Raw genomic sequence first — 15,464 nt, forward strand, 5'->3', positions numbered from 1 at the left:
AGTGGTGTTTCTTTTCATACATAGATCGGGATTAATATTTAATTATTTACAATTCGAGACATATGGTATATACATGAGGGTTTCCTTGTTTGGATTATTTCGCTCGACGTACTACGTCTCGAGTTGTAGATTTTTAGGTATTAATTCCATCTAGTGTATGCCCTTGTGACTTGGATGATTAGACTGATCGCTAGCTTCATGATTTCGTTACCTGATCGATTCTGGACGCTCATTGTTATCATAATTTAGTAGTGTTTTCATGTTGATTTGTGGATTTCAATTGTACGTTCTTTTGTTGTCTATGTTATCATATCGTTTTTCGCATTGGATTTTCGTTCATTCTATTTTTCTTTGTGGGGTCGGGTCTTGCTGTGCGCCATGCACCTGACGTACACCTGTTTTCTCTGGTGTACGTCAGACTTAGGAGAAGAACAATTTGCAGCAGTAAGGTCTTCCAGATGGATCAGAAGAACAATCTGAAGCTTAGGCTTTTTCTTTCTGTAGTAGTTGATGAGTACTAGAACCCTTTTTCAGTATTTCTTTAGTTGATAATGAATTTAGTTATTTTATCAGTACTTTTACTATGGACTATGTATTTTATTCCTAGTTGAACTGTTTTTGTAATAAGGGCGTGTTTGACCCATATTTTTATGTCTGGGATGATTTACTATTGATGATATGTCTATTCCTTATTCTGAGTTGTCTTTATATTCTTGCTATTGTGATCGGGGACCTGTGACTTCACGTTGTATTCATTTCTAGACGCTTAGCGTATTGGATTGAGAAGAAAAGAAAAAGGAAAAAAAAGATAGTGTATATTTCTTCTCAATCTAATACGTCGCGGGCTTGCTCGCGTCCCGATTCCCGGGTATTTTGGGAAGCGGGGCGTGACAGAGTGGAATTGCTTCAGTCCACTTGGAAAAGTAGTCAGTGATTTCCAGAATAAAACGGTCCCCTTTGGCCGACAGAGGAAAAATAGGATAAACAATGTTCATTCCCCAGGTCTCAAATGGCCAGAAAGTGGTTGAAGGGAGCAGGTGCTCCGGTGATTGATGCATATAGTTGGCATGTATCTGACATACATGGCACCAACTCGTGCATACGCAACTGCGTCATTGACCATATTTAGCCAATAATAGCTTAATTTTCTGAGTCGATTGTAGACTGTCTAAAAATTACTACAGATAACCGACCTCCATCAAACACTGAGGATGAAAGTTGCAATTTGACGGCTTCCAGAAGGCTATAATTTAAAAACTTTCATGTAGATCGATAAATGTTACAATCTGATAACATTCACAACAACCGATGAAAGCTCTAATTCAACAGACATCGGGAGTTACAATCTGACACTTCTCATATTTTCAAAGAGTCAAGACGAAGATTATAATATGACAGTCTTTGCAACGCTCTAGCAAAAGAGACTACAAATTGACGGTCTCTTCGAATCAAAACGTAAGTGGCCTCGTTCCAGAGTCAAAGCAATGCAAACGCAGCTCAAACCTAGCCGCAAACGCAGCTCACATTCAGCTCCAAACGCTGCTGAGATCCAGCTGTCAACGCAGCTCGTGTTCGGCCGCAAACGCAGCCTCCAAACACTATAGACGCAGCTCAGATTCAGCTACCAACGTAGCTTCCAAGCGCTGCCAAACATAGCTTCCAAGCTGTCAATGCAGCTTCCAAACCGCTACAAATGCAGCTTCCAGACGCTGCATTCGAGCTTCCAAATGTTGCGTTTGAACGCAGAATTCATGCCAGAACGTAATTCTTACGATTGACTCGTTCAAACACGAGCTGAACGGTTTAAACACCATTTTTCACGATCTGGGGGGATCACAACTCCACTCAGGAGTGATTTAAGGGGTGGTTACATCCCATAAGCCCCACAAAGGAAGCGATTTTAGGGACGATTACACCCCCTAATCGCCTATAAATAGCTGAAAGATCAGCTTAGTTCGGATCCTGAGATCTTTTGAGCATTTTCAGATCTAGAGATCAGCAAAGAACTTCTCAATTGTCTTCTTCGAATCTTCCCTCCAAGCATCGATCACAGAGTTTGGGACCCAGCTAGTGTGCATCACAAGTTTCGTCACGCGCTTGCTTGAGGGTTTCTTCTGCCTCCTTAGTTGAAAGGCATCGGAGTAATAAATCATCATATTTACGACGATAAAACGTCTGGGTTGTTGTATTATAATTAAACATTGGTGCTCTTCGTCGGATTGAATCCCTTTTCTTTTACGTCTTTCGGTAATATGCCATGTAAGACATAATCAATAATAGGAAAATATCAGTCTTGAGGTTCAAGTTTGATTCTGATTGCATGTGCCTCTTAAATGTCTAGGGCACAGTCTGGTATGAACAGCTGATGTGTTCTCACAATAACCAGAGGTTCTGTCTCAGGAGGCTGTGCTAAGGAAACTACTAATGCCGCCAGTGCTTCTGCGTAAGTATTCTGGAGACGCGGGATGTACTCAATGAAAAAGTTTTTAAATGATTCTGTCATCTCGACAACCGTCTTATGGTATGGAATCAAGTCTTGATTCCTGACTTTATATTCTCCTGGAACTTGGTTAACTACTAATTAAAAATTACCAAAGGCTTCAAGGTATTCCACCCCCAGCTCTTTGGCGAAACTGAGTCCAATGAGAAACGCATTGTATTCAGCCATGTTGTTTGAGCATGGCCTAATAAGTGAATAGGTTCGAAATATCACATGTTTCTCTGGGAAAACTAGAACTCAGACTCCTGAAGAAATCTTTGAACGCCCAGGAGTGCTTGCCACATAAGTTGCTCGGGAAGCACCATCAAAATACAACTGCCAAACATGTTGATGAGAGGTAGTGTTGACTTCATGGGTTTCATCCGACTTCTATTGTTTAAAATGAATGTCGTATTATGATAGAAGCAAAGCTCATCTTGTTAACGGCTAATTCATGAAAGCTGGTTACATCAGAATACTCGAATTGGATTAACGTTGGAAATAACGTGAATTGTCTATCCAACCAGATAGTGTCGCGTGTTCTGAATTGCAAACACCAAAGCAAGTCACTCCTCAATCATTGGATGCCGAGATTCAGCACCTACCAGTGTTCTGCTCAAATAATAAATTGTCTGCTCGTAACTGTTATCATCGTCTTGTGCTAGTAAAGCACTCAACGAGTGATTCATCGCATTTACATAAATCAGGAACGGTTTCCCCAACTTCAGTGCGACGAGAACAGGAGGATTTGATAAGTATGCCTTAATGTCTTCGAATGCTTTCTGACAATCATTGTCCCAAACGAATAACACACATTTCTTTGTAAGCTTAAAGAATGGTTGACACTTTCCCGTAAGGTTCGAGATGAAGCGACGGATATAGGTCAGTCGTCCTTGCAACCCTCTGAGTTCCTTAAGATTTCTCGGAGATGAAATTCATGAATCGCTTTCACTTTATCAGGATCAATATGGATATCTTTCGTGGTGAAGACGAATCTGAGGAACTTACCACTGGACATTCCCAGAAAAAATTTGGTAGGGTTCATCTTCAATTGGTGATACCGCATGAGATCAAACATTATCCTCAAGTCTTTAATGTGATCATTTTTGCTACGGCTTTTAACTACCAAATCATCGACATAGCATTCGACGGTTTTTCGGAGATGTTCTTGAAAAATCTTCGTCGTGGCTCGTTAATGTGTAGCACTCGCATTCTTTAAATCGAAAGGCATGACCGTGTAGCAGAAGATACGAAACGGTGTTCTGAATGAGGTGTGTTTTTCGTTGTCTAGATACATTTTAATTTGGTTATACCCCGAGAATCCGTCCATGAATGACATTCTCTCAAACCCACATGTGATGTCTATGATGACGTCTGTATATTTTCTAATGAGAGCTATCAATTCCTTTTTCTTCTGGTGAAAGACTGTCACTGATGAATATGGACTTCGGATTTGCTTCATCGCCCATTTTACTTAAGTCATCTTATCTTCAGTAGGAGGTTCTCTTTGCTCAAATATGTCACCATACTGGATGTTCAAGGGATGGATCCAATGATCTTCCCAGACTGGTAATTGCTCATCTTCCTTAGCTTCTGTAAGATCAACAGTGGTCATGTTTGACATCAGACCTTTGAACACTTCTTCAAGACTGACATCGGAGTCCCACATTGAAGACTCTGATGAATGTTCATCGTTTCTTTGATCGGACAGATGATTATTAATCTGCCAACAACATTCATCTGAGGACGAAGAAATATAGCCTAGACCCCTCTTTTGCTCGTAATAGTTGTCAGGCTTTCCTTTTGATACATATACCTCGACCAAAGCAAAGGCTTTCTCCGAGCATGAGGTTGTATCCCCACTTCTTCATATAATAATGTGCTTGTGAGCTATATCTGAAGAGTTGTTGACCAAGTTCATCATCATTGCTGGTCTCCCCAAAGGGACTCGACGGCGGGAATGAATCTACTTTCCCGAAGACTATCTCTTTCTTATCCTTTGACTTTACAAGGACGAAAGTTGTCTTAAGTGAGTCTTAGAAACACTTCCTCGTCATACAAGATGACTGAAGCGGGACATGTACGTCATGGCTTCTATACAGTCCCTGCATTACATCATCAAGACAAGGTACATACTCTAAATCGTCATTCATTATATAATTATAATCGATAAGTTGCCAGTTATAACCTCCATCTGACGATTCACCATCGTCAAGACTGAATACAAAGGGTTCTATGTCATTGAATACAAAACCTTCATCGTAATCAAACGATTCAAACCCGGCTTCAATGTCGGCTTCTTCTCCACTGTCTGTGCCATGAACCGATGATTCAGTATTGAATTCAGCAGCATATAAGAAGGAATCAGTAAAATGATTCCCCAACCTCTTAAATGGTTACTTGTCAGCGACCACCGTCTTGACTTTTTTATCAGTGTCTACATATTTCAGACACTGATGTAGTGTAGAAGAGACTATAACATTACTATGGATCCAGGATCGACCTAATAGTAAATTATAGGAGGTCTCTGCGTCAATAACATAGCATGTGACCTCAGACTTCAAGTCTCCAAATTAGCACTTTACTCGGATTTTACCTAAGGGCCTAGACCTACTGGTATTGACTCCACAAATATTGTGCTTGTAGAATCCAACTTGCTAAGGGGAATTTCGAGATGGTACATCAATCGGAGCGGCATGACGCTAACTGTGGATCCTGGATCAACTTGGATTCGGCTGACGACAATTGAGCCAATGTACCCGATTACAAAGTCCGTTCATATTTTGAGTTTCTCACTTGCATGTCATCGCGAGTGAAGCTGATGCAAAGGAACTGTTTGGCTGCCAAATTGTAATGTTGAACTGATGGTTCAGGCTCTTTGGGGACTTGTTTGACCTGAGTGAGGAAAGCATCAGAGTCAGCCAAGGCCTCTTGTAAAGCCTCTCTGATGTCTTTGAAAAGACGTAGCAGCTCATAGAGAGTATTCCTCGCTGGGATGTTAGACAACTGAGCCATAACATCAAAGCGGTATGGAGCATTCGAACTTTCTGACTTGTCTCTCCCAATCGGTCGATTGAACCGAGATTATTTTGAATTTTGAACCTCTTTATGTTTGGGTTCTTTCTGTTTTGCCTCAGCTGCCTTCTGCTTAGTTTCAGATTCCTTCTAATTAGCTCGAATCTCGTCTTCAGTTAGAGATCTTGAAAGAGTCGCCTGTTGTTGGGCTTTTTAACAGGTTCAGGAGGTGTTGTACTAACCCCCAGTTCAGCTAAGGTCTTGGCATTCTGATCGAAAACTTCCAGGTATTGATATTGATAAACATTCTCGCTCCTGGTGGCAAAGACATGCTCTTCATCAGATATCAAAACCTCGTGCTCATCTTCGGAAGGTGATAGGGTTGGAATGTCCTCGTCATCCTTCTCTGGAGTTGCTGAGACAGGACAACAAAGCTTACCCTTTCCTTTAGAGTTCTTCGTGGAGGACCCTGCCCATTGTTCATCCTTAAAAAGATTAGGATGAACTCATAAGACTTTGTCATTAGGAATTGTATGTGGTACGAGCCCCTTCTGATGCTGCCCATGCGGATATCATTAACGGTCTTCACTTCCACTTTCGGAGTAAGCTTTTGTTGGCATATCAATGGAGGTATGACATCACCAAAACCAAAGCTAATAGACACCATATTCGCTCTCACCTTCTTTTCTTTTGGTGACTTTGATGTTATGATGTCGGCGTCAACCAAAGCTTAGATCCTGTCTTTTAGAATAAAACAATTCTTGGTGGGATGATGAACCCTCCTGTGATATGCACAGTATTTTGGGTCAAAAGCCTTATTGGCTTCCTCCTGGTCTATAATTGGAGGCAACTTGATTTTGTTGTTATTGAGGTACTTAAAGATGATTGGAACATCATCATCTTAGAGGGTGTACGTCCTCTGAAATCTCGGATCAGGAGTCATTTGTTGCCCTGGGATTGTTGAAACCGCGACAATTGTGATGATTGCTGCTGCGGTTGTTGCCACGTTTGATTCGCATCGACAGCAGTCACAAGTGTCTTTCCCCTACCACGAAGAGTAAAATTAGATTTTGGAGAATTAACCGTCGGTTGGCCTCTCTCAATCTTCTTTCTTTTGAGGAAACGTTCGGCGTGTTCTCCGCGTAGTTTCAACTCCTTCCATGTTGTTGATGGGACAACCCTCATTGGCCTCCAACACATCAAGAGAGAGGTTATTGTAGCATGTTTGTAATATAAACTCTTATGTAACCGAATCTCTGCAATTCATGGCCCGGTTACGGAAGCGTTTAACAAAATTGTCAATTGACTCCCCTTCTCTTTGCTTTTCATCCAGAAGGGTTCCAATTGACACTTCAGTGTCATCGTCAAAGAAGTTGCTAAGGAACAAGTTTTTTATGTCGTCCCAGCAATTGACGCTTCCCGCTTTGAGACGTCGATACCAATCGAAGGCGACCCCACGAAAGGTTTCTACGAATGACCGAATCATCAAAGGCTCATTTCCAGATATCATACCCAACTGAGACTTGAAGTAGATCAAATATTGTGTTGGTGAGTCTCTCCCGTCAAATGGTGTGAAGTTAATTAGATCAAACTTTAGAGGGTACGAAATTGATTCTCACTCCCTTGGATATGAACACGGAATGTCAGTCTTCTTCACTTCTTGGACAGACATCAAAGCATTGACTTTATTCTCAAGCTCTTTCATCATTTTCTTGTATTCGCTCCCATCTTTCTTTGGGCGATGTTGAGGAAGATCAATTGGATTACCCCCGGCATGGGTAACTGACTGACCATCAACGGCTACGTTAATATCGTCGAAAGGTGCGTCAGCAATAATAACTTCGTCCATTTTCGGATCGCTGTCATCTGCATTGTTTTGAGCAGTCATGATGTATATAGTACGACGACTAGACTCAGTCCGATAACTGGACTCAGGTTGTTGGGTCTGAGCCTGTATTTTTTCATTTGTTGCATGGCCAACTCCATCTCCGTCTTCATTTTAGCTCTAATTTCTTCTCTTTATTTAGAGAGAGCTTCTTGAAGCATTTGCGCCATGGATTCAAGAGTGATTGTGCACACCTCTCGAGTCTGCCCTGCGCTTGACATTGTGTCATCGGAAGCAATTATGGAGCAAGTATCTGACAATTCATCATCTGAAAATACTCCTTCCTGCATCCTTCTATAGTCTCTTCGTCTGCCAGCTCTCAGCTGGAGTCAAGATATTCTTTGAGAGATTTCTGGATCAACTCTTCTGCCTGGGGTAAAGTCAAGATCAGAGCCAGTTGAATGATGTTTAAACTTTCCTTTTTCTTTACCGGTCATGTTGATAGTTACTTCAGGGAACTCATCATCTTAGACGACGGATCTTCTCTTTCGGAAACGTCTTGGCTTTGGCTCGACTCTTCTGTTGATAGTGTGAAAATTCTTTGAAATACAGACTCTTCATGGGAGGGCTTTTTGCTTGGAGCAACTACATTCCGAACGTACTGCTTTAATAAGCCTCTCGCACGAACAATGAGAACTTGTTTCTTGAATAGTCCTCTTTCGAGTCGAAGAAGTACTCGCACCCCCAATCTGATGGTACAGCTCATTGACATGGTTACCGGAGCACCCATCGTTTGTTAGTACGATTCCTCATGGATTTTCTTTCCATCCCCAAGTATAACTTTGTCTTTATTTGATAGATATGTCTTCTTTTAAGGATTTGGATATGACACCCTGTGTTTGGTGGTATCATGCGGCTTAAAACACTCCCGAGAGTGTTTTTAGCCTTTCGACCTTGTTGACATTCTCATGACAACTTGTTATTGCCTTTGAAAGATCCAAGGTCACGAGATGATCTTTTTCACCACGTCATGAGTCATGCGTTTAGAATCACCCCCTTACGGGAGTGGAGTCTCAACAGACTCCTGGGCTTCAACACGAACCCCCTGAGGGATGTTCTTCTTGCCCAATCGGGAGGCAACAGGAATTCTCCCAGAAAGGGAGGCCTCCTAGTCTCTTCTGTGCACAGCGCACGAACAAGTACATCAAGATGTCACGGTTTGTTTGGAGGCGGCGGGACACCTTTGCGCAATGGTTGACTTGATAGCAGTCGGTGCACGACCCCTAGTCTGAGGAACACTTAGGGTATTAATCACCGGACCCAAACGTTCTTTTTTTGGTGCCTTGCCTCGATCGTTGTGTCGAGGACCAAGGCGACATGCTAGTGTAATTCTGAATCTTGATAAGGCAGGGCAAACCCAAGGCTTCACTAGTGGCATGGTAGAAGTAGAGGCAGATGAAGCTGGAACGGAATTCGAAACAGGAGAGACTGTCATGGAAAGAAGTCTTAGGATGGGACAGTGTTTACTGTCTCGCCCAAAGGCTCGTTGGGTGGGACAGTCCACTGTCCCGCCCAAAGGGACTTTTCTTGACGGCATTCGGTTCTTAATTTTGCGCAGGTTCGGACTTTGGAATCTAAACCTTGTGGGATTTTAATGGTTCTCTAGCCATTTCTTTCTTCTTCAATTCTTATGTCTTCCGACTACGGGCACGTGCATGTGCATGTGTGGCATGTGCACGATGCTTTTGGATGCGTTCTTTTTTTATCAAACGAGTCCTCTTGACGAGAACTCATTCCTCCTTCGATAGTCTGACGGAAATACTAACTTGCTGCTGAAGTGACTCAGTTGCTTGGCGTTCCGTGCTTCTAAGTCTTCATAGTAGCAAACTCCGTCCATCTGTTCCATGACCCTCGCAAACTGGCGGGTCCTTCACTGGCGTTGTCTCTGACGAGCCCTTTTCGTCAGAGTTGGTGAACTTTCATTTTTATTGATTGACTCCTTCACTGGGAAGGAGTCATGGTAAGCTGAACATCCGGCTTAATGGATTGCCAGAATAATGTTACGAGGGGAAGCCTCGACAACGATTGGGTGAGAGTCGTCACCCTGAGTCTCTATTGGTGTGAAACTGGAAAAACTTCTTCGGAGATGAGATTATCCTGCACTTGCGGGGGGGAGAGGATCTTGATGAAGATGAGTATACTTCTCGAACTTAGCTTGGTCGAACTCGTATTTGAGGCCATTGACCATTGCATCGACTTGAATGTCAATAGGCTGCAACACTACAGTCTCTAGGCTGCAACACTACAGTCTCGATGATAATGGGACTGTTGGCTCCCACTGTGGTCGCTAACGTGTTTGCTTAGGGAACGATTTCCTTTGCGATTTCCATTAAATCATTTAAAAGAAACAAAAGAATAAGCGTTACAAGTGTAACTCTCTTCTTCACAAAGAAAACAAAATTGCACTCCCTAGTAACACGTACAAAAACTCCTACGTAGTAGTCTTTATTTGTGTGAGATTCTTTGCCTATGCCAAGGATGCGTTATCCGTGGACCACCAAGCGACGTTTCCAGGTCGTAGACGAAGAAGATTTGGGGTTAATATTTTAACAATGAAATAAGAACCGAAGTAAGTATCTCAGCAAAGTAAGACAAATACTCTTCTCAAGATTAAGTCAAGGCTTAAACTCAAGGAAACACCAAAAGACTTCGAGAATACTCGTGAGTGGGTTAACAACTCTCTTGCTCTCAAAATTCGCCAAATGCCAGCTTTGTTTTTTGCACAAGTGTGTAGAAGGGTAGTTATAGGGGTAGGAGACCATAACCGCCAAAAAGAATGCAAATAGCCCCCTGGAAACTGTCTCATGCTTGCGAGCCAGTTTCCACTGTCTCGGCCAAAGGTGACAGTGGCAGAGATTTTGTAACTGCTCCCCCACTACCTTAAAGTGTGTTAATTGGCGCACTTTTCGAAGGTAGTGGGCGTGTTTCCAGGGTGTAACTGCTCATGCACGTTAGTGGGCTTCCACACGTGAGTATGGAGTCAGGTAGGTCCCACAAAACTCCACAAAAGCACCAATAAAACCTGGGGAAACTGTCTCATGCTTGTGAGACAGTTTCCACTGTCTCGCATATGCGAGACAGTCTACACTGTCTCGCATATGTGAGACAGTGGAAAGGTCTCACAAGCTCTGAGACAGTTCCGAGTCTCATTCATCTCAGGTGTTTTGTATTTGCTTTGCATTGGTTGGTCTTTTCTAGCTTTGGATGATGACATTCTTTGTCTTCTCACTAATTTAATCTGTGTGTGGGACCCATAGGTAATTTTTGATGCCTACATCTTCGAAATATAGTTTTCTCCCACCTACAACTTGATAAAATTGATACATATTTTTTTTCCATACATCTTTGATAAGGGCAAATGATCCTTCATAGTTTGAATGTCCAACCCAGTAGCATGTCATGGTGAAATTTAAATACAATATCTCACAGGATCATAGGTGCAAACAAGGACAAGAAATAACATGCATCCGTGCCTACCAGTAGCCAAAGGAAGTTATAATTCACAACTATAAACACTTACGCTGGCACAGTATAATATACGCTGAACTACATAAAAAAAAATGCCTTGACCTGGGATTTTTAAAACGTGGTGCCTTGCAACTGTAGGAAAAGAAAAGCGAAGAATGCTTGTTAAAGAACGAAGATAAGTGCAACAGTTAGTTCCATACGGACAGTTTTATCAAATTTTCACTCATTCCCAGATTAAAATACTCATCTCTCGGTCATAGCAATATCTAGGAACGACCTAGGACCAAAAAGGTCAAAGATACACTTCACTTTTTTAAGAAAAATATACGAAATTTTAAAGCACCATAACCATACCTGATGCTTCCCATCAACGGCTATTACTTTAAAAGGATGCCATTCTCGGTTTTTTAGTTCGTCTTGCCACTTTGAACAATATTCTGCAGTTTTAATCTCTACATCGCCTCCAGGAAATCTTTCTTTGCATGCAATGTGAAATGCCTTGGCACAAATTTCACCCATTCTCTTTATTCCAATGAGCGCACAGCTGTTGCTTGACATTTCCTTCAGATTCTACATTAATTTTGAAGTAAGAGATTAAGGACAATAATCACAAAAAATATTATAGCCTAGGGTATTCCTATGGATTAACCGATCTAGGTTCAGTTTCTTACATGGATGAGCTCTTTGCGAGCTTCTTGTAGCTCATCATTGGCACGTCTTTCCTTGACAACTAAAGTTTGATTAAGATCCTCCAGAGCTTCCATTTCTTCAACTTTGTCCTTCAGTTCTTCATCCATTTCATTCACTTTCTTCTTCAGTGCTGCATCTTCTTCATCACCCATATGCTTCATTACCTGTATATTGCTTCTAAGCTGTTGGATTTCCAGTTCCATTTTGTGTATATGATCTAATTGCTTCTCTAATTGAATTATCTTGTTGAACGCACCCTTTTTCTCATCCTGTATAACTTTGTGGTATCAAACATAAGTCTCAACCAAGAAATTTACTATGCATGATAAAAAAAATTTGGGAGTTTAACTAACCTCCTGTTTTTTAAGAAGGGACAGAACATCTTCATCAGCCTTCTGTTGCGTTGCCATTTGCAGGGAGTTGTTTTTCAGTTCATTCTGCACAAATCTCGTATTTATCATTTTTCCGTGTAACTACTACGTTCATGCTACAGATGCCATATAATGAATACTTTTTACTTTTAAAACAAATATATGAAAGTAAAGATGGAAATCGTCATTTCATGTGTTTGCTTGAAGGATATATCATCCTTTGACAAACTTCAGAAAAAAGCTAAGTCAGCTACCAAATACATGGCTTTAGATGCTGTAACTTTCATAGCAAAAATTAGCATTGCTTTATGATCCAGTTCATTAAACTACACTGTTTCAAGATATTAATGAAGAGGAATAGCTAAAAATATGTATTATTTTTCTAAACAACTAAATATTTTATTATGCTAGTAACTGGATATCAAGCCATTAGTTTTCTGTACTGTTATTTGACAAAATAATCTGGGTAAAAGTGATTTACAATCCTTGTAAATGCGTAGAATCTACATTATTGAATGTGTATGAATATACTATCCATTATGGTAGTCTTCTTTAGTGCAGTGTGCAAATGTATTTATGAAAACTGCATGTTCCTTTAAGTTTTAAACTGCACTGTTTCAAGATTTTAATGAAAAGGAATAGCTAAAAATATATATTATTTTTCTCAACAATAAAATATTATATTACTGACTGGATATCTAGCCATTAGTTTCCTGTGCTGCCATTTGACCAAATAATCCGGGTAAAAGTGATTTACAATCCCTGTAAATGCATTGAATCTAAATTAATGAATGTGCATGAACATACTATCCATTATCGTAGATTCGTAGTGCATGAACATACTATCCATTATCGTAGTCTTCTTTATTGCAGTATACAAATGTATATATGAAAACTGCATGTTTCCTTTAAGTTAATCAGGTATGGATTAACATAGAAGTTGAACTTCTAAGAACTATGCACCACGCCACTTTGTTTACTGTGAACATCCCATCATAACAGAGATGACAATACAATATTGTCTTCCATCAGCACATGGCAATCTCTTCAAATTAGTTTACAAGTGTCAACTGCCTTCATGAATTTCTCTGGAAAGAGTAAAAACAAAGATATTGGCTAAATAGTAGTCATCACACCAGAATTCGAGCTAGTATGCTCATCATGAAATTACAACCCAATTTGAGCTACAATGCTCATCATGAAATTACAACCCAACCTTAAGATTATGTCAATTTAGATGAGAACAAATGACAGCACATTAAGAATGAGAAGCAAGAAAATAAATCTCCACTTTGAATCAAACAACCAAAGAAAAGCATTAGGTAAACGAAAGAGATCTTGAAAACAGTCATGTGAAGCGAAAAATGCTTCCTCAAGATGATATCAAGTCACTGGCAAGTTGTATCAGGAAATAACTCACATACGAGAAAGAATTATCAGGCCTTAGAAACAAGATGATACCTTTTTCTTCTCATCTTCTAGCTTTCTACGATCAATAACATTTCGAGCAGCCAACTGATCAAGTTGCTTTTTTCTTGAAGCTAATTCTTCCAATTTACAATTCAGCTCTGATTTCAGTTTCTTATTTTCTCTAAAAATTCTATGTGAATGATTCCGGTTCTCTTCCTGCATCTTCTCAATTTCTACCAATGCACAAGAACACAAAATTCTGTTGAAACTAGTCAGAGTAAAAGTAAATTGGCAAAAACCAAAAAGTTAATCAGCACTAAGTATATTCTTCAATATTTTGGTCAATATAATACAAGGTAGGCAGGCTGATTAAACAATCATTTAACTTTCAACTTATGCCATTTCAAATTGAAGCAAAATCTACTAATTACTACGCCAAATTGTCCTCCTTAACTCAAACTTGATAAACCAGTTTAAAATATTTACATGGCCAATTTATTGGGCTTTGCTTAATATTGCTGATTGTCTTTCCTGACAGATACAATTGTTGAATTTGTTTCGTATATAGAAAATTTCCATTCTCAGTCAAGGCAGCAGGTTATGACCTCTATGGCTGACATCCTCTTTTCTAGCATGTTCTACGTGTATAAGAAAATATTTCAAGATAGAAAGCAAACAACAAAAACAAACTCCAACATGATGCATACCTCTGTTATGAGCTTGCTGTAACCGTTCCTTCTCAGCCATCATCTTATCTAAGGACATAGTTGTCTGATTGTACTTACATTCGAGTTCGTGTAAATGCTTGGTCTTGGCCTCTATCTCGCTTGCCAGATTAGCTACAAGTTCACCGGTTCTACGATTTTCTTCATTTGACAAATCGGAGACAGTTTTAAGATCTACATTTTTTCGCAAATGCTCCCCAATGGGGCCAGAAGATTCATAATCATCACTTCTTGCAACCCAACCATAAATGTCAAACCCACGGTGTCTATTTCTTTGCCAATCCTTTTTACCAAAACGTTCTGATTCAAAATGATTTTCAAATGCCATCGCATCCTTGAATCCACCCCAGTCTTTGCTGAAATCAACAACTGCATTCCCTGTATGACCTCTATGAGTCCATATTGCGTGAACTTTTACAGGGTTAAATCTAGAGAGCTGCTCTTTAAGCCTTGTTCCACTCTCAGCTACATATCTACCATCCTTGAATTCTGTCGGAACATTGACAATAATGCCCATCCACGGCCAAACAAACTTATCCTCTTTCTGCTTTGGAGGTTCAATAACCATTAGCTGCAGTGATGGACCTGCAGAATCAACAAGGTCATTCTTTAAGAATTTTTCCAGTGCCTGATGATCCGCTTTCAGTTTTGCCTTCCGATTAGATGCCCCGATTCCACTAGCATGCTGAAGCAGATCCTTGTACTGGTAATCTTGTTTCTTCTTGCCCACACAGAATGGGCATCTATATACACTTTCTGAGAATTTTACTTTCAATTCCTTTGTCCTTAAATACATGTAAGATTTGGCCACCGAGTCCTCTATGTCAGAATCACTTGCATCTGATGCTTCACCAGAGCTGTAATCCATGCCCTGCGGACAAGTGAAGCTAAAAAAGAAAAACAACATTTTGAGTATCATTTAGTAAATATTGGCTGAAATACAGAATATTTGGAAAATGAAAACATATGATTACATGGTTTTTAATCGGTAAACTTTGAATTTTACAAAGCCAGACAAAAATTCCGGGCAAGAATATCTATTTTTTATGCTCTCAAAATATATGTGAACCGATGCACCATTGAAATGAATAAACCGGGCAAGAATATCTATTTTTTATGCTCTCAAAATATATGTGAACCGATGCACCATTGAAATGAATAAAAAAGGAGTAAAATGTGGAAAAAGAATTACAAATTAAAATTTGATGAATTAGTGATGAGTAAAAACATAACATTTTATCCACTACATAAAAAAGAGCACAAAGACTAAACAAAATTTTAGCTAGGGGGTTAACTTATTTAACTCTTATGTGTTTCTGAAAAAGTTAACAGCCCTCTCCTTAGTCCTTCCCCCTTAAAACTTTTGACAAATAAGGCCAAAGTCAGAGAACCATAACATTAGGCTTAATTGCAGTTTGATT

The 15,464-nt window shown here is 40.1% G+C and overlaps 1 protein-coding gene across 3 annotated transcripts in view; it reads right to left on the minus strand.

Moving 5' to 3' along the window:
• The window catches only part of LOC109829871 (factor of DNA methylation 1-like), a 71,542-nt gene that overhangs the window by 24,252 nt on the left and 31,826 nt on the right, over positions 1-15,464 (minus strand). For all 3 annotated transcript variants that reach the window (XM_020396943.1, XM_020396944.1, XM_020396945.1), the window contains exons 6-10: positions 14,026-14,930; positions 13,370-13,551; positions 11,891-11,974; positions 11,519-11,806; positions 11,202-11,417 (exon numbers count right to left, since the gene is read on the minus strand). In XM_020396943.1, coding sequence (XP_020252532.1) covers positions 11,202-11,417; positions 11,519-11,806; positions 11,891-11,974; positions 13,370-13,551; positions 14,026-14,930 — 1,675 coding nt within the window. The remainder of the gene's footprint in view (positions 1-11,201; positions 11,418-11,518; positions 11,807-11,890; positions 11,975-13,369; positions 13,552-14,025; positions 14,931-15,464) is intronic.

Source organism: Asparagus officinalis, chromosome 2, assembly GCF_001876935.1.
Source record: "Asparagus officinalis chromosome 2, Aspof.V1, whole genome shotgun sequence".
NCBI lineage: Eukaryota > Viridiplantae > Streptophyta > Magnoliopsida > Asparagales > Asparagaceae > Asparagus > Asparagus officinalis.